General features: G+C 34.1%; 2 protein-coding genes across 3 annotated transcripts; both read left to right on the forward strand.

Moving 5' to 3' along the window:
• Nucleotides 1-5,305: 5,305 nt before the first annotated feature.
• Nucleotides 5,306-9,008, forward strand: LOC134709242 (calponin homology domain-containing protein DDB_G0272472-like). The gene is made up of 6 exons (XM_063569413.1): nucleotides 5,306-5,426; nucleotides 5,541-5,740; nucleotides 6,395-6,718; nucleotides 7,068-7,120; nucleotides 7,884-8,154; nucleotides 8,607-9,008. Exons 2-6 carry the CDS (start codon nucleotides 5,572-5,574, stop codon nucleotides 8,942-8,944), a joined length of 1,155 nt encoding a protein of 384 aa, XP_063425483.1. The 5' UTR covers nucleotides 5,306-5,426; nucleotides 5,541-5,571; the 3' UTR covers nucleotides 8,945-9,008.
• Nucleotides 9,009-9,808: 800 nt separating this feature from the next.
• Nucleotides 9,809-18,065, forward strand: LOC134680962 (choline dehydrogenase, mitochondrial-like). Of its 2 annotated transcripts, XM_063540287.1 has the most exons (4): nucleotides 9,809-9,944; nucleotides 11,678-11,770; nucleotides 14,856-15,030; nucleotides 15,572-18,065. In XM_063540287.1, exons 2-4 carry the CDS (start codon nucleotides 11,704-11,706, stop codon nucleotides 18,015-18,017), a joined length of 2,688 nt encoding a protein of 895 aa, XP_063396357.1. In that variant the 5' UTR covers nucleotides 9,809-9,944; nucleotides 11,678-11,703; the 3' UTR covers nucleotides 18,018-18,065. The 2 variants fall into 2 exon arrangements, with proteins under 2 accessions (XP_063396357.1, XP_063396365.1); XM_063540295.1 differs by lacking the exons at nucleotides 9,809-9,944; nucleotides 11,678-11,770 and having other exon boundaries at nucleotides 14,914-15,034.
• Nucleotides 18,066-19,306: the final 1,241 nt, after the last annotated feature.

The following is a 19,306-nucleotide window of genomic DNA, read 5'->3' on the forward strand; positions in this document are numbered from 1 at the left end:
GAGAAATTGTCACCAGCATTTCATTTTCTTTAATATATGTCTCACAAAATTGGAGGTAATAGTAGTCCGAGCTGATCTTTAAATGATTTGAAAACCAAAATAAAGATATAATGTAAGAAATCATCCTCAATTACAAAGCCTCTTTTTTGCCACTGATATAAAGCAAATTATTCCTCTTAAATTAGTTATTTTTCCTGATCATTTAATTTTTAAAAACTATCTGAGATAAGAAAGACAATAGTTGGAAAAAATAGACCAGTGAATTTTATCAGAAGAAAAAGGCAGGTGAAAATAATACATTTTTTAAGGAGACATTTAAAATTTTTATAGAGGAAAGATAAACTTGGATATTGACAAACACTACAAACTATCAATCATTATCTGAATAAATATTCTGTCTTATGAAGCAGTCCTTAATAAAATCATGATGAGGAATTATATTTTCAAATGTCAATTATTTAAAAAGGGGACACAATTCACACAAAGGAAAAAAAGGTGTTTGTCTGATTTTTATCATTGAATTATATGTGTGAAATATTATTGTAAACTGATCAAACCTTTTATATATAAGTTTTAATATACCTGTTAATATGATCAGGTGTATAACTTTATATGTATATGGCTTTAACACACTATTTCCTTACTTTGTGATAATTATTTGTTATATTATTATTTGTTGTTGTAGCTATTTTATTTTTCAAATTATTTTAATAAAGATATAAATATATTTAGATTTTTTTTACTTGTATACTGATCAGGTCTTCTGAATTTTTAGGTATTAAAAATTGTAAAGTTTGTGATGTAAACAAACCATTAGGCTCGGTTAACCTTGTAAATCAATTCTTTATTTAAGGAATGACTGTAATATTTTTTCTGTCTATAAAGAAATAACATAAAAAATTTGGTGCACACTGATTAATGTGTGTGGCAGGTTATTTGACAGTGTGCACCACATTTTTTATGTTATTTCAAATATACAGAAAAAAATATTACATTCATTTCTTATTATTTAATTCTAAATTCCATTCTAAACCGTAGAAAACCATGAAAAATGTTGATGATGTCACTGTCACATGACTAAATTATGTCCATGGGCTGATAACAAAATAATGTCAGCCAGTCAGAAGACGCACTACATCCAAATTTAGTTATTGAATAATAATTGTCTTTTATTTTAAATTTTGAGACAATATTCCAATATTTCTTTTTAGCTCTCCTGGCCAAAATATTATTGGTGAGACCGTGTTCTAATATTTCTTTTGAGCTCACCTGGCCTAATGGCTCATGACTTGGTCTCCAGTGTCCGATATCGCCTGTCAACTGTTACAAAAATCTTCTCCTCTGAAATTTTTGGGCCAAATTTAACAAACCTTTGCCACATCAACCATCAATTGAGTATCTAGTTTTAAAAATGTGTCCAATGACCTCGTCTGCCAACCAAGATGGCCAAAGAAGGCTAAACAGAGAATACAGGTAAAACACAATTTTTATATGACCTCAATCAAATTTTGGGTTCGTCTAATGCTATGATGTCTGTGTCCATGTTGGCAGCATTTGAAGATGCATACAAATTTGGTTTCTAGACAATAACTTTAGTAAAAGTGAATGGATCCTTATAATATTTTACCAGAAGGTTCAATACACCAAATATTAGGTTGGAATTGATGTAAGGGGTTAAAGTACCAACAGTTAAGGGGTCAACAACAGGGATTTTTGTAGTTACTGGACAAAACTTTTGTGTAATAGAATGTATCTCTCTGAACTTGTACTACAAAATTCGATATCAGAAAGGGAAGGCTGGGATTGATGTTGGATGATATTGCCTTATAGGTTAAGGAATTAGGAACCGAAAGGGCCATAAACCACAAAGGGAAGGCTGAAATTTTTGAGTTTAGGGGCAAAGCTCCAAGGGGGTGTTCAAAAAGTGGGGGAAATTTTTGGGGGTTTGAAATTTTGAATTATTTTGAAAGTTTCAAGAAGAAATCTCCAATTGCACAGTATTACACAAGAACCAAAAAACTTCAATTGCACAGTATTGTGCAAGAGCACAGTATTGGGATCAAAAACAAAAAATCTTCTATTGCACAGAATTGATCAACCACAAGAAATCATCAATTGCACAACATTGTGCAATAGCACAGTTTGGGGCAAAAGCAAGAAATCTTCTATTGCACTGAATTGACCAACCACAAGAATTCTTCAATTGCATGTAGTATTGGGCAAAAGCAAGAAATATTGCGCTATAGCACAGTATTGCCCAACCACAAGGATCTTCAATCACACAGTATTGGGCAAAAGCAAGTAATCTTCTATCACACAGTATTGGTCACAAGCAAATATCTTCTATTACACAGTATTGCACTATATCACAGTATTGCCTAATCACAAGAAATCTTTAATTGCATAGTATTGCACTATATCATAGTATTGCCTAATCACAAGAAATCTTTAATTGCATAGTATTGCACTATATCACAGTATTGCCTAATCACAAGAGATCTCCAACTGCACAGTATTGGATTATAGCCAAGAGATCTCCAATTGCACAGTAATGCCTAATCACAAGAGATCTCCAACTGCACAGTATTGGGTAATAGCCAAGAGATCTCCAATTGCACAGTAATGCCTAATCACAAGAGATCTCCAACTGCACAGTATTGGATAATAGCCAAGAGATCTCCAATTGCACAGTAATGCACAATAGCAAGAAATCTTCAATTGCACAGTATTGGATAATGGCCAAGAGATCTCCAATTGCACAGTTATGCCTAATCACAAGAGATCTCCAACTGCACAGTATTGGATAATAGCCAAGAGATCTCCAATTGCACAGTAATGCCTAATCACAAGAGATCTCCAACTGCACAGTATTGGATAATAGCCAAGAGATCTCCAATTGCACAGTAATGCCTAATCACAAGAGATCTCCAACTGCACAGTATTGGATAATAGCCAAGAGATCTCCAATTGCACAGTAATGGCTAATCACAAGAGATCTCCAACTGCACAGTATTGGATAATAGCCAAGAGATCTCCAATTGCACAGTAATGCACAATAGCAAGAAATCTTCAATTGCAGATGTATTGGATAATGGCCAAGAGATCTCCAATTGCTCAGTAATGCCTAATCACAAGAGATCTCCAACTGCACAGTATTGGATAAAAGCCAAGAGATCTCCAATTGCACAGTGATGCACAATAGCAAGAAATCTTCAATTGCACAGTATTGGATAATAGCCAAGAGATCTCCAATTGCACAGTGGTGCACAATAGCAAGAAATCTTCAATTGCACAGTGTTGGATAATAGCCAAGAGATCTCCAATTGCTACGTAATGCACAATAGCAAGAAATCTTCAATTGCACAGTATTGGATAATAGCCAAGAGATCTTAAATTGCACAGTAATGCACAATAGCAAGAAATCTTCAATTGCACAGTATTGGATAATAGCCAAGAAATCTCAAATTGCACAGTAATGCACAATAGCAAGAAATCTTCAATTTGCACAGTATTAGGCAAAAGCCAAAAATCTTCTATTGCACAATATTGCGCTATAGCACAGTATTTTCCAATATTTATTCGGCAAGAACAAGAAATCTTCTATTGCAACTGCATGTTAGGGAGTCATGATTGCAATTGCACAGTATTGTGCAAAAGCACATGATTGTTCAATAACATAGGATTGTACAATATACCTACAATAGCAAATGATTTAACCATTTCACATGATTAAACAATAGCACATTATTGTACAATAGCACAGACTTGTACAATTCGTTTATTGTTTTAACATAAATCAGGTAACTGGTCTCGTTTTCAAATGGGATTCATTTTTGTCATTCCTGGAACAAAGTTTTTTACATATAAAATTCCGATATTTAATTATTAATCTTCCATTTTAATTCCAGTAAGATATATTTTAATCAGAGCAGGCTAAATAGCAAATTTGCTATTTTGCCAGTGCCGGTCAAATAGCCACTGCCTTTCAGTAACAAATATTTGAGAAATGAAAATGCCGCAGAGTTACGCACTCCTTTATACCCTTACTTTCCCTGTGATACTGTCACTGCTGAATAAAATTTTTATTCTATGGGTAAATGTTTAAGAAGTAGAATAGGCGACAAGATTGCACACGGCACACTGAGTTGAAGTAAAACAGACTAACACAAAGACGAAAATATTACCAGCGTACAACATTACACACAATATTAAAGATACAATGTTCAACAGGGAAAAGAAAATAATAATTTTGATAAAAACTAGACGTACTGGGCGATCAGAACTAACAAAATTATACCCCAACGCCTTGCAAAAGTTACAATTGTCATGGAAACCCCAAACCTATTATGATGAAATAAAAAAGGTCGCATGTATATATGATTAAGATTGTTATAAAGTTAAATAAATACAGGAACATATATATACTGTGTCCAGATAAATTGTAATAAGGGGTTTAAGAGGAGTAACGAAGGAAAAATATCGGTAGATCAAACATTATGCAATGGCAAGGTTCTTTACTAAGAATCATCCGCGTCCCTCTACAATCCCAAAAAAATAAACTTAAGAAAGAATACAAATCATTATATGGTTAAGATGTCTTTCTAAGTTTGAATAGAGGTTAAGGAGGATAGGCAGATATACCGTCATTTTGTTATATGCAGATATGATGTCATTTGAAATTAAACCAAAAATGTATTCTAATGACAAAATGATATGATAGGTGCAAAAACAAATAATGTCAATAGTATTTAGTAAAAAAAATAATATGTAAATTTTATATTCGCATCTGCTGGGGGGGGGGGGGGGGGGGGGTAGTTTTTGTCCAGCAGATGCGGATACAAAATTTATACAATAACGAACGGACAAACAAACATACAGACGGAATCCTTTGTCACTCTAAAAGGTGACGTATCATTAACTATTTACTATTAATTCAGAAATGAAATGAAAATGAAAATTTATGATCTTTATACCACAAAGTAGGAATCTGAGAAAGTCCGAAAAAACTTTGCTCTTGTGAGGAACCAAAAGAGGGGGATAGTGAAAAAGGTATTCTTACATGTATTGCCAAATTAATGAAACAAATATTCTTCTGTTCAATCACAATCAGAGGACAAAAAAAAGGATTCTGAATCCTGATTTCCTCCATACCTTATAGTGTTAAATTTTGAGCAAATAATTTGATTGATTAAAAAAATAAAAATAAAATTTTCTGACTCAAACAAAAAGCAATAACCCACACCCCTTTTAAAGTATATTGGTTGCTCCCTATAGTGACTAAACCATTCATCTACGTCATAAACATCTCTTCTGACAACGTTATCGTCGATGTATCTTCGATAAGTTGCACAAGGATAAATTTTTAGACGTCTAAATTGATCTCGTGCAGCATTTCTGAAGAAAATAGACTTTGGAAGCGAAGAGTGGTAAGTTACTTTAAAGTATTTTTCTTAAGTTCTTTGATTTGTTGTTCAAATTTTTAAAGGGGGTAAAGGGAGGGGGTTTAAACGGATTTCATAATGCTTTTTTTTAATTTGCAGTTGACTCAACAATCAACAGGACAACTTCAGAATGGAGTGGACAGCAGAAAAAGAAGAAAGAGTACATAAAGTAGTAGGTGGGTTCAGTGAAGCAATCATTTGTGTTGCGTCATTTGAATTCACATACGAACAGTGGGCAAATGTAGAAGGAGACATAAGAGCAGCTGAGGATAGAGAATCTACCCTGATAAAGGAGTTAGGTATGTCAGTAATCTCCCCTGATAAAGGAGTTAGGTATGTCAGTAATCTCCCTCCCCTGTCACAGCTGAGGATAGAGAATCTGCCCTGATAAAGGAGTTAGGTATGTCAGTAATCTCCCCTGATAAAGGAGTTAGGTATGTCAGTAATCTCCCTCCCCTGTCTTTGCTGAGGATAGGGAATCTGCCCTGATAAAGGAGTTAGGTATGTCAGTAATCTCCCTCCCCTGTCATAGCTGAGGATAGAGAATCTGTCCTGATAAAGGAGTTAGGTATGTCAGTAATCTCCCCTGATAAAGGAGTTAGGTATGCCAGTAATCTCCCTCCCCTGTCATAGCTGAGGATAGAGAATCTGTCCTGATAAAGGAGTTAGGTATGTCAGTAATCTCCCTACCCTGTCATTGCTTACACTCCTGAGTGAAATAAAAAATCAAGATTGTCTCTTATAAACATTTCGAACTACTTATATTTTTCGTAACCGTAGACCAAATCTTGTCAAAATCGTATTTATACGAGTTGTTAATTTTCCAGATACTTTTCTTGAGTTGATAGGTTGTATTCTAATTGAAATGTACCTAGTATGGCCTTAATATATGTCTCTGGCAGCACTAAATGTGCAAGAAAATGAAAATTATACTCTCGTGTTGCTCTATTTAGACAAATTAAAAGAACATGGAACAACCGATTTAGAAAGTGAAGAGTATGGGCTGAAAGTTCAAGACGAGACTGGTAATATATCTGACGAATTGAAAGACTTGGACGAGGCATTAGACGTGGCAGAACAGCAGATGGCATCTTTAAGACCAGAACGTCAAGGTGCACCTATGAGTGCAGCAGAGCAACAAGAGGCATTAATTAGAGCAGAACATCAAAAGGAATCTTTGAGCGCACCAGAACAGCTAGAGGCATCTGCGAGTGCAGCAGAACAAGAGGAATCTATGAGTGTAGAAGAACAAAAAGAGGCATACATAAAATTAGCAGGTAATGACATAATTTATTCCATTGCCACTTGTTTTATTTTAAAAGGTTTAATTCTGATTTGTTTTACACTTTAACATCATAAACAGTTCTTCCTTAATATGTCCGTGTTTTTTGTTGATTTTTTTACTCTTACCTGAACAGTAGCATATTTTCTGTTAGTATATTTTGAAAAAAATGTTAAGCCGTTTTCGGTATTTTCGTTGTTAGAGAGTGGAAATCCTTATCATCATTTACTGGACCTGTAAATCTTATGTTATCTTGTCAGGTTTTTCTGTAGTTTTTTTTTTAATGAAAATGACAATTCTGATCACTACTGATCGTTATATTCATGAGGGTATTTTATTTTTAGAGGCTTTAGGACCAACAGAAAAATTGCTAAAGAATGCCGGATATCTTTTCCAGGTACAATACAATATTTAAGAAATAAGTCATGGGGGATTGAACTTTTCTGATCTGGACACGGTTTTGCACTTTTTGCTTAATATTTCACCACGAGCGACAGGGCTGTTCTCTAAATAAAATATTGTTTGTATTGATTTGTGTCTTTTTCTTCTTCGGGCCACAAGGGTTATTAAGGAATAGAAATATGGCCGCTTATTGTTCTTCCGACCAGGAGTAAAACGCTTGCCAAAATGGGGCTTCCGTTTGACTGCCGAATGTATCAAGTATACAGCCACAACCGATCAGAATGGGGACGCTAAATATGCATGATGCCTCGGGAAATGAAAGTGACATGCTCTCTGCGCGTGAAGAACCCTTGCAACAACAACTGCTTTATGATCCGTAGGTGGTCAGTTACACGGCAAATTTCTGTCCCTATCCAAATACCATCTATTCCAATGGCAATCCAAATTTCCCCGACCATCACCCCGGATGGCCTCTTTTACAAGACCTACCTAGTATTGTGTTTATTGTCAACTCGTTCTCGTACAGAACATGCATGAAATATTTGCTACTGGACGTTAAGCAACCATCAATCAATCAATTTATTTCTTCGGCGTAGTCAGAAGGCATAGTTGATGGGATCTTGTATACTGTCCAATATGTTTAGTATCATTCCTGTAAAGGTATGGTTAATAAATATTTTTTTACATGTGAAAGTGTAACATGTTCAAGTACAACTATATTATAACAACTATATATACATGTTGTGATATTTTCATAGGATATTGTCCAGAATTCTGAACAGAATGGAGCTCTTAACAAACAAACAAAAAAGGACAAAAAGAGGATAAAAAGAAATATTAAAAAAGACGAGAAATTAAGAGAAAAAATTGCTAAAAAGGAGGAAAAAGTTGTACAATTGCACTTAAAGTTGGTAGATCAAATTATGAAACGGTACAACAAGGACGTCAAAGTACAACGAAAAAAAGAAGAAAAGAGGAGAAAGAAGATTGTCAAGATTGAAATAAAAGCTCAGAAGATGTTGGAGAAAGGTATTCATTTTATTGAAATGTACACTTCCAGTTTTTTTCCTTAAACGATTCTATATGGACGCCTTTGACAGGACGAGTAGTATTTTCAAATGTCAGGATATTTGGGGAAAGAAACATAGTATATAGTACAAACTAGAATTGTTTTATTAAATTGTTAAAAGTTCAGTTCCTTGTCCAGTTAATTTTTAGCGCAATATATATTGTACTGTTTCATGTTCTTTGAATAGCAGCATTTTCTTTATCAAACATGACTTTATGTATATTATTAAAACAGGATTAAATAGCTGATACCAAGTTAAAACTGAACTAAACTTTGAATACAAAAAAAAAAAAAAAAAAAATATTTTGTTTATTGGTCTTTAATCAATAAGTGGTCTCATTTAATACTTTCCCTAGTTTAATATTATGTGACCTTAAAAATGCATGATATATACTAACACTTGTGTTTACAGAAATGAAGAGGATAAAGAAAGTAGATGTAACAGATGAAAAGAAGAAAAAGACCCCCATTATGCTTGAAAAGGACAAAAAACATGATATAAAGAAAAGTAAAACAAAGAAAGAGAATAATGAGGGTCAGGAGATGAAAGAGGCACGCAATAATGATGGTGTAAAGGCTATGAAGAAAAACAAAACAAAGAAAAACAAAGATGAAAAGAAGAAAGAGTCCCAAACCATGGAAAACATTGATAATGGCGGAAAGAAAAACTCAATTTCAGCAAACATTCAGGCATTTTTGCAAATCTTTTCTTGCAACACCGGTCAGGAAAAGGATGCAGCTGTAGTTTGATAAATCATTTCTTGTATTATACCAAATTTTCTTTATTTTCATCACTGTGTTTTGTATTATATTAAATTTTCTATATTTTTGTTATCTATGTTTTTCATGGGTTTTTTTTTCTGAATGAGACGTCAAAATGGAATTATGCATTTATATATAACTAGGATTTAAGTTTTGCTGCTGAAGGTCGACGGTTCCCCGGCTTCCTCCACAAATTACCACAACAACTTCTCATATACAGGTAGTACATAACAGGAAACAGTAAAAGTGACGCCACAAAAAAAAACCGAACATGATCTGTGTTTGGTGGTAATATGCATTGTGTATAATCTTTTTATATCTTGATTGAGGTATATTCATCATTGTTTCCAAATACAAGAACATAACAAGAGAAAATTAAAAGTGGCGTCACCCAAACTCGGCCTTCATAATTCTGTGGTTTTTTTGGGGGTATTGAGATAATGTGTACATGCTTCACAATATTTAGTTGAGATAAACTGATGAAAACCAATTTCGGGACGTACGGACGGACGTACAGACGGACGCACACACGGACTCAGGTAAAACGAAACGGCCTCGATTGTCGCCTATACATGGCCTAGCGACATGTGTTTTAAAAAGTGCGCTGTGGTGTATTACGGCTAATTAGAACTTTTTCCAGCCAAATTCAAATAATGTCATTGAAAGCAAGTATAGCCGCCGTACGGCCTTCAACAATGAGCAAAATCCACACTGTATATAGACAATAATAAAAGACTTAAAAAATGTGAAACAATGTAAATGAGAAAAAAACTGCCCATTTTATAACAAGAAGATAAGATACATTATGCCTAATCATAGACTTAAACCAATATTATATATTCTTCAAAATCATGATATAATTGTAAAACTTTTATCTATATGGATAAAATTTGTCTATCTTGCCCTTCGTACTTTGTATTATATAAAAACACCTCCGAGTACACACAAACCAACTTTATGTTTAGTAATAACGGTCATCGATTAACAGGTAATGTTTTTTTCTTCTATATAATAGTTATAAATTTTATCAAAAATAGTAGCAGTTTGTTTTAGTGTGCATATTTATTATACACAAAGAAACTAGATCTTTTTATTTCTCAATCACAATTTTGTATATGGAGGACATTTTTACCACCTATAATACTTATTTTTAAATCTATATGTAGTGGCCAAAATCGCTTTATCATTCATATGAAAGGGTCCCATATTCATTAATCAATATTTGGATCGTCTTAGTTTTAAGTAATGGAAGAGTATTCTATAACATCAAAACTCAGTTATGGCCTTTTAAAAAAAAAAGAAAAAAAAAGAGTACGTTCAATAACAAGGGTGGGATCTCAACACACATTTACGGGTACAGACGTCGTGCTGGGGTTCATTCTAACGAATATCTCTACTATAAGAAATTCATTCTCCATTCATATTTTTTTCAAAGAAATCCAATCTGTACATAACCGCACGGGATCAAATATATCAATTACATACAAAAAACACAGTTTTTACTTCACAGGCATTTTTGCAGAAATGAACATTAATGACCAATTGGCATATAAACATTAATTTGATCTATACAATTATTATAATCTCCGTGTAATTGAACTCCATTTAATTATATTTGACCTTCTGAAATAGTTACCCATGCAAGCCATACAAGCGAAACGCCTGTGGACATGCCTTTATATGCTATAGGAAGATCAAATGGCAGCACTCCTTTTGCGCCATTGCCAATTACTGGTTTTCAGGGGTATCATTTGCGCCAATTTTCCAGAACACATATATATGAAAGATTAATGTATATTTAGTATCATTTTTGTCTTATTAATTCTTAGTGATGTTAGCAAGTGGTTACACCATTTTTTTGGATTAGCTTGTCTGAACCCAGATGAAGTAGGTGATTGCTTTGCTGAAGATTTAATACGACAAGAAAATAGAAGCTTTAGCAGATTGTTTGGCCACATATGTAGATGACAGTGCTTTGTTCCCGCCATCCCTATGGGCCAATAGAGATAAAAAGTTGTGGCGCAAACGTATCTCTCCCGATCAAATTAAGAATAGAAATGGTGAATGTGTCAAAGAGACAACTACCCGACCATAGAACAGACAACAGCAGAGTGTCACCAATATGTGTTCAATGCAGCGAGAAGCTTCCGCACCGGAGGCGTCCTTCAGCTGACCCCTAAACAAATATCTATACTAATTCAGTGAGAATGGACATCATACTTAACTCCGAATTATACACAAGAAATTAAAATTAAAAATCATACAAGATTAACAAAGGCCAGAGGCTCCTGACTAGAGACCATACTCACTGTGACCCTACCACAGTGAAAAAGATGGTATTATCGTTGTTTTGTATTTGAAACAATATATGTGAATGTGATTGTAAAATGATATTTTGTTCAGTTCATAAACGCGAAGCCTTTGATGCTGATATTTTACACTTAAGGTAGCAATACACAGTTAGGCTTTATATGTGTGTTATGCATGTATATACTTATAGAAAGAGAATCTTCCATAGATTGTGGAACTTCTTGTCACGTATGAAACATAAAAGTCTTTGTAAAAAAAATACACCTTAGAAATACGAGTTCGTTTAGGAACTGTAATGCTTGTGGTTTCAGAGATTCGTTTTCATCTAAAAGTTTAGTTCAGTACTGGATATCTAGGTACAATCATATATTTCACGTTATATCGATTTAATTAACTTCAATTTTATTGCAGATTGAGGTGTCATACTATTGAAAGCCATGTTGTTCCACAGAAGGCTTTTCGGTTTCAGTAAATGCATCAGAAAGGACATATGCAGCAACCGGGGTAAGCTTAATTTACATCGATCTATAAACATCATGGAAAGACATTGAAGAAATTGAACGTTTGATAATTCTACGCTTGTTAAAAAAAATCATTCATTTTTATGAGTCATCCAGATGCAAATATTGAACCTTGACTTGTGAAGTTGTGATCATCTTGACATTTGAAAAATGCGACATTCGTTACAGTTATTAACTGAAGATAAAAACTTTAAGATTATACTTTATAACATAACATATTCAAATCAACCTTCGTCGGTATGTGATATCTTTGATATTTCATTCGATATCTAAAATTAAATTATTAGAAAGTTATTTTAGTTATTTACTTTCTTTCATTTATTTCACATATATTTACATATAGATTATGTGTATTAGGTATCTAATATATACTTAAAAGTTCATAAGTAATTCAGGGTTTTCGTTTGTTTCTGTGTATATCATATTTGTTTTTTCTATCATTATTTTGTGTATACATTAGGCCTTAGTGTTCCCGTTTGAATTGTTTTACATTTGTCTTTTATAGTTGTCTATGCAGTATGAGGTTTACATCTTGTTGATGGAGTTACGGTGGTTTATAGTTGTAAATATCTGTGTCATTTTGATGTAGAGAGTGAGTGATCTTCTACTTTTTATGGTCCAGTTATCTTATAAACTTTAAAAGAGATATAATGAATATGATACTATATGTATATCGTATATAATATGCTTTATCTCAGGCATTGATAACCTTAGCCGTATTTGGCGCAACTTTTTTGGAATGAGTGAGTCTTATGTGGACAATAATCAAACGCGTATAGTGTATTACATTATGAGCATGATACCTTTAATAACAATGTCCTAGTTTAAAGTATATTTGTGTATTTCTCTGTCCTAGTTTAAAGTTTATTTGTGTATTTCTCTGTCCTAGTTTAAAGTTTATTTGTGTATTTCTCTGTCCTAGTTTAAAGTTTATTTGTATATTTCTCTGTCCTGAATATTCTTGCATTTTTTTTTACTGTAGTCCTGTCATGTAATGTTTTCATTTTAGTGTTATAGTTAACATTGCCATAAAAGCGCGAGGTTTGGCTAGCCCAAAAACAAGGTTCAACCTACCATTTTTCTTAAAATGTCCTGTACCAAGTCAGGAAAATGGCAGTTGTTATCTTAAAGCTCGTTTCTGTGTGTGTTGCATTGTTGTTTCGTTTTTTTGTCGAGCCTGCAACTTTTGTTGCAGAAAGCTCGACAAAGGGATAGTGATCCGGCTGCGGAGGCGGCGGTGTTAACTAACTTCTTAAAAGGTTTATATTTTAGAAGGTGAAAGACCTGGATGCTTCATACTTTATATATAGATGCCTCATGTTACGAAGTTTCCGTTAGTCACATGTCCAATGTCCTTGACCTCATTTTCATGGTTCAGTGACCATTTGAAAAAAGAATTCAGAATGTTTGTTATGTTGAAATCTCTCCTATTATAAGTAATAGGATAACTTTATTTGGTATGTACGTACCTTGCAAGGTCCTCATGCCCGTCAGACAGTTTTCACTTGACCTCGACCTAATTTTATGCATCAGTTAACAAGGTTAAATTTTAGTGGTCAAGTCCATGTCTCAGATACTCTAAGCAATAGGGCTAGTATATTTGGCGTATGGAAGGACTCTAAGGTGTACATGTCCAACTGGCAGGTGTCATGGTTCAGTGGTTATAGTTAAGTTTTTGTGTTTTTGGTCTGTTTTCCTTATACTTTATGCAATAGGTCTTCTATATTTGTTGTATGGAATGATTGTAAGGTGTACATGTCTAGAGGATAGATGTCATCTGACCGTGACCTCCTTTCATGGTTGAGTGGTCAAAGTTAAGTTTTTAAGTTTTGGTCTTTTTATCTAATATTATATTCCAAAGGTCAACTATATTTGATGTATGGATATATTATATGATCTATATGTCAGTCCCGCAGGTTTTTTTTTACCATGACCTCAATTTCACGGTTCATTGCACAGTGTTAAGTTTTTGTATTTTGGTCTATTTTTCTTGAACTATAAGTAATAGGTCATATTTGTTGTATGGAATCATTGTTAGCTGTACATTTCTGCCTGGCATGGTTCATCTGACCTTTACCTCATTTTCATGGTTCATTGGTCTCTGTTTAGCTATCTTGATTAATGTTAAGTTTATGTGACAGTTGTAATAAAGCTTTATACTTAGGACTATCAACATAATATCAATGATTAATAAAGAAGGCGAGACATTTCAGTGTGTGCACTCTTGTTTTCCTCTTATAGTTGATGTGTTTACTTCAGTTTTAGTTTATAACCCGGATTTGTTTTCTCTCAATCAATTGATGACTTTCGAACAGCGGTATACTACTGTTGTCTTTATTAAAGGTATAATAATTTGTGCAGAACAACTTTGTAAAATACTTAATTCTTCTCTGTGATACCTTGTGAGGTTAGAGGATTTCTTTTAGAACAAGATGATATCATATCGCTTAGAACATTTGGATAGTTACAAATGACTATCGGATCCTGATGCACATATAAGTTAAGAAATGGTTGATTTACCTGCCATTTTATATTCGTGTTGAAGAGAGCGTTCATAGTTAATTTTGTTTTCGATACGATTCCCTCAACTGTGTGGGATATCTTGTTCATTTTTATAAGATATCTGGTATAAGTTCCTTTACAAACTGTTTCATACAGTTTAAGATAGTTGATATACTTTATGAGATGTCTTTTAAAATTCTTTAAATATCTCTTAAAATTAGAAAAGAGAGAAATCTTCTAAAATTAATGAAATATATCTTGTATACCTTGAGATATCTTATTACGTGTTAGATATTTTTATAACTTTGAAGAAATTTTTACGACAAAATTATATGAAAATTGATTTTGTACTTAATGATTTCGGAAAAGTCATGCGATCTGTTACTTATTTTTTTAATTCTTGAAGTTTGTATTGACTTTGCTGCATTTGTTTTACTCATCTTTGATTATAAAAAAGGGCGAATTCCTCGTCAGATTGTAAAATTTTCATTACGCACTCAATGTCCAAAGATTCCTGTCTCTATATATATATATTGTGTAACAATAATGAGGCATTATATTTGCAGGTCAAAATGTTATTCCTCGTATGCTATTAAATGGAAGGTGCATCAAACTGCATCACAGAGGCATTGCTACTGTCAAAAGGTTAACAGACACAGAACTAGTTATATTTGACAAAGATGGAACAATTATATGTTTTCATACAATGTGGGCACCATGGTCGAGGGAACTTGCTGTAAAGTAGGTACAAATTGTTTAACTTATATAGGTTTTAATTCAGAAGTAGGTCCATCTTGTTATGACGATCGGGTTGACATTTAAACCGATTAAGTGTGAAGTGTTCAAAATATGCAACACGTCTATTAAAAATCAAATACGGCTGACATCCTATGATACGAATAAAACAACGAAATCCGTTAAAATTGTTGCAGTCATACGCATCTGAATTGGACCATTCGAAAATCACAGTTTTGTAAAAACAAAAAAAAACATCATTAATTCAACCGATAATTGAAGATGCGTTATACTTTTGAGTCCATAGTCGTTTGGGTGAAAAAACTCACCTGTTTCCTTTTTCTTTTTTTATATGTGTTTAATTTGAAAGATAGAGATAACAACAGGTCCCTTGCATCAAACACCTGTGTTGGAGTCTTGCTAACTAAAGGTTTAATACAATAATTACTTACAGTACTATACTATATTTGAGTAGTTTTTTTTAAATAAAAAATTACAAAAGGATTTAGAATACGTTTTATTGTTTGTTTCCTTTTTCTTTTTCCAGAGTACAAAAAGCAACTGGATTGAGCATAGATGACAAAATTTATAAGACCATTGGTTTCTGTCCCGTTTCAGACAAAATGCTTCCGGGGTTGTTCGCCGAAGGAACAGCATTGCATTCTAAAATTGAACTCGCCAAACTTTTGAATAGCCATGGAGTACCAGAACAAGAATCAATGAAAATAATCGAAGATATTTGGACAGAAGGGGAACACAAGAAATATTTGAAGGCTGTTGGAAACCCTAAATGGGTATTTGAAACTTTAATCGATCATGGGATCAAGGTAGCAGTATGCACTTCTGACAACAGAGAAGGAACCGAAGCGGTTCTTACAGAACTTGACCTTGATAGATACATAAGCCGGTTGATGTGTGGAAATGACCACGACAGTGTGCCTAAACCTGCGCCTGACAATGCGCTAAGAATATGCAAGGAACTTAATGTTGATCCACTTAAGACTGTGATGGTAGGCGATACGAAAGCTGATGTACAAATGTCACAGAACGCTGATCTTGGTTTGATGATAGGTGTTTTGAGTGGTGTCGGTAAAAAAGAGGATCTACACGGTTCTGACCATGTTATTGATGATATAGATGGAATATTTCCTTTAATTATGGATATTCCAGAGAAAGACAAGAATCGATATGTTCATCATGTAAAAGAAAATCGTTTCAGTGATTCAAATGTAATAAGAAAGCAAAAATTTTCTACATATGCACGAAATTACCCAATAGGTCTTTCAACTTCTTTTTCTAAATTATCGAGTAAAAAATACAGTACACATTCTGGTAGCAATACTTATGATTATGTGATTGTCGGAGCTGGATCTGCAGGATGTGTTCTAGCAAACCGATTGTCAGAAAACAAAGACAATTCAGTACTGCTTTTAGAAGCTGGTCCCAAAGATAATTCTTGGAAAATACATATGCCAGCTGCATTAATGTACAATCTTTATGACGACAAATATAACTGGTACTACAACACAGAACCAGAGCCCGGTACTAATAACCGTGTTATGTACTGGCCTAGAGGAAGAGTTTGGGGCGGATCGTCATCTCTCAATGCAATGGTTTATATTAGAGGAAATGCATTAGATTATGATAATTGGGAAACGTTAGGAGCAGAATCCTGGTCGTATTCCGATTGTTTGCCCTATTTCCGAAAGGCTCAATGTCATCAACTTGGTGGGAATGATTACAGAGGGGGAAAGGGACCCCTGAATGTGAGTCGTGGTACCTCTAAAAATCCACTATTTCAAGCGTTTATTGATGCAGGCATACAGGCTGGATATCCTTTAACTGATGATATGAATGGGTACCAGCAAGAAGGGGTTGGTTGGATGGACATGACAATTCACTACGGTAAACGTTGGAGTACAGCTTCTGCTTATCTAAGACCGGTACTTAGGCGGGAAAACCTAACGACAGAAGTCGAGGCTTTTACAAAGAGGATTTTATTTGAAAAACAAAGAGCAGTTGGGATTGAATATGAACATAATGGAGAATCGAGAAAGGTTTACGCGAACAAAGAAGTCATATTAAGTGCAGGAGCTATTAATTCGCCTCATTTGTTAATGCTTTCTGGAGTTGGAAACGCAGATGATTTGAGAAAACTTGATATACCAGTGGTCCAACATTTGCCAGGAGTGGGACAAAATCTCCAAGATCATTTAGATGTACGTGTACAATATGAGTTGACACAGCCAATATCCCTTTATAAATATCAATGGAAGTATCCCATTAACATGATTACGGCGGGATTGCAATGGTTTTCTACGTACTCTGGCGATGCGGCCACTGCTCATTTTGAATCTGGTGGATTCATCCGCAGTAAACCAGGTGTAACACATCCAGATATCCAATTCCATTTTGTTCCCACGGGAGTGGATAATCATGGTAGGGAAATGTTGGACAGACATGCCTGTCAGATGCATGTTGGAACCATGAGACCAACTAGCCGAGGACACGTTTCATTGAAAACAAAAAACTTTAAGGATCATCCTAAAATTGTTGCAAATTATTTATCAACTCAGGAAGATATTGAAGACATGAGGGCATCTGTAAGACTATCTCGAGAGATATTCCAACAGAAGGCATTTAAACCATTCGTCGGAGATGAAATTAACCCTAGCAAAAATGTTCAAAGTGATGCTGAAATTGACGAATACGTTAGAAGAACGGCTGATACCAACTATCATCCATCCTGTACTTGTAAAATGGGACAGTCATCAGACGAGATGGCTGTGGTTGATTCACAAACTAAAGTATTTGGTTTAGAGGGATTGCGAGTAGTAGATGCATCCATAATGCCTGCAATTATAAGCGGAAATTTAAATGGACCCACAATAATGATTGCGGAAAAAGCATCGGACATTATCATGGGACATAAACCACTTCCAAAGTCTGAAGTCCCAGTTTTTAGACCTGAAACTTTGGAAACACAGCGATAAGCATTGTAACTCAGCATATATGATTCAAATTAAACATAAGTTCCTGTACATGCAATCCTGCTACAGTTTTGATTTCTTAATTATATACATGCCTAACATTTGAAAATAACAAATCTAGGTAAGCAAAGCATGGTAGGATGACTATTGATTGTCGTATTTTCTCCAATAGCAAAATTAATATTGAATACCCGCGAAATGCATGCATGCAGGAATAGACCAAAGAGAGAGAAGAAAAAATATGGATACATTTGGAAGAGCTTTCCACAGTCAATGTAAAATTTGAAATTTTAAACTAATTTGATCAATTTTCTAGTTTAAATCATTAGATATCTAATTTAATCGACTATATTTTTATTCCAATTGCACGACATACTTGTATTTCCTTTTTCTCAAATACAAATATATATAACACACGGACACAGCTACCTAACATCTCGTATAGTTCAAGCGAGTTTTCTTGATAGATCGACTCTTCTATATTAATGGTAAATTATTTTAGCTGCAAATCTTTTCGTATTATTTTATTAGTTAGGTTTTTTGTGAGTACTATCATTCATTTCGAAGACACGGCTTGGTCTGTAATAGTTGTCAAAAGGTACCAGGCTTATACTTCAATACGTCAGACACGCGTTTCATGTACCTAAGACTCATCAGTGACGCTTAGATCAAATTAGGTAGAAATCCAAACAAGTACAAAGTTGAAGAGCATTAACTCAAAATTCCAAAAAGTTTGACCAAATACGACTACGCCTGGGATAAGAAAATTCTTAGTAATTCGAAAAATTTATACTTTTGCAAACAGTAAATTTATAAAAAAAAAATACCATATAAATGATATTCATGTCAGCACCGAAGTGCTGACTACTGGGCTGTTGATACCCTCGAGGTGACTGGTCGAAACGTCCACCAGCAGTGGCAACGACTTGGTCGTGTAAATAGTTACCACAAGGTGTCAGGCTTATAATTTAATACAACATTCTTAAATTCAATCTGCCAGACACAGATATAGCTCAAACCGCACAGCAAATTGAACAAAGCCAGAAGCTTAAATATACTAGTATTCACAATTCTTTCCCATGCATAAAAAAATGCAACATCTGTGTTTAAAAAACTGGGATATAATATAAAAGTTGACAAAGGAACATAACAAACACTGTCATGATTTGCCTATATTGCTGTTAGTTTCATAAGAACGCATTAAGAAGTGGTATTTTTAGGGAAAGTTTAATTTGATGAACATTTACATTTATGATGCAGTGAGTACAGATGGATCTGAATTTAATCAGATT

Source organism: Mytilus trossulus, chromosome 1, assembly GCF_036588685.1.
Source record: "Mytilus trossulus isolate FHL-02 chromosome 1, PNRI_Mtr1.1.1.hap1, whole genome shotgun sequence".
Taxonomy (NCBI): domain Eukaryota; kingdom Metazoa; phylum Mollusca; class Bivalvia; order Mytilida; family Mytilidae; genus Mytilus; species Mytilus trossulus.

Bases quoted from the DNA above. Each gene is read 5' to 3' on its own strand.
- LOC134680962 (XM_063540287.1), top strand. From the start codon at position 11,704: ATGTTGTTCCACAGAAGGCTTTTCGGTTTCAGTAAATGCATCAGAAAG. The intron at 11,771-14,855 runs GTAAGCTTAATT...TTATATTTGCAG, and splicing joins GGACATATGCAGCAACCGGG to GTCAAAATGTTATTCCTCGT. The intron at 15,031-15,571 runs GTAGGTACAAAT...TTCTTTTTCCAG, and splicing joins TCGAGGGAACTTGCTGTAAA to AGTACAAAAAGCAACTGGAT.
- LOC134709242 (XM_063569413.1), top strand. From the start codon at position 5,572: ATGGAGTGGACAGCAGAAAAAGAAGAAAGAGTACATAAAGTAGTAGGT. The intron at 5,741-6,394 runs GTATGTCAGTAA...TGCTCTATTTAG, and splicing joins TACCCTGATAAAGGAGTTAG to ACAAATTAAAAGAACATGGA. The intron at 7,121-7,883 runs GTACAATACAAT...ATATTTTCATAG, and splicing joins ATGCCGGATATCTTTTCCAG to GATATTGTCCAGAATTCTGA.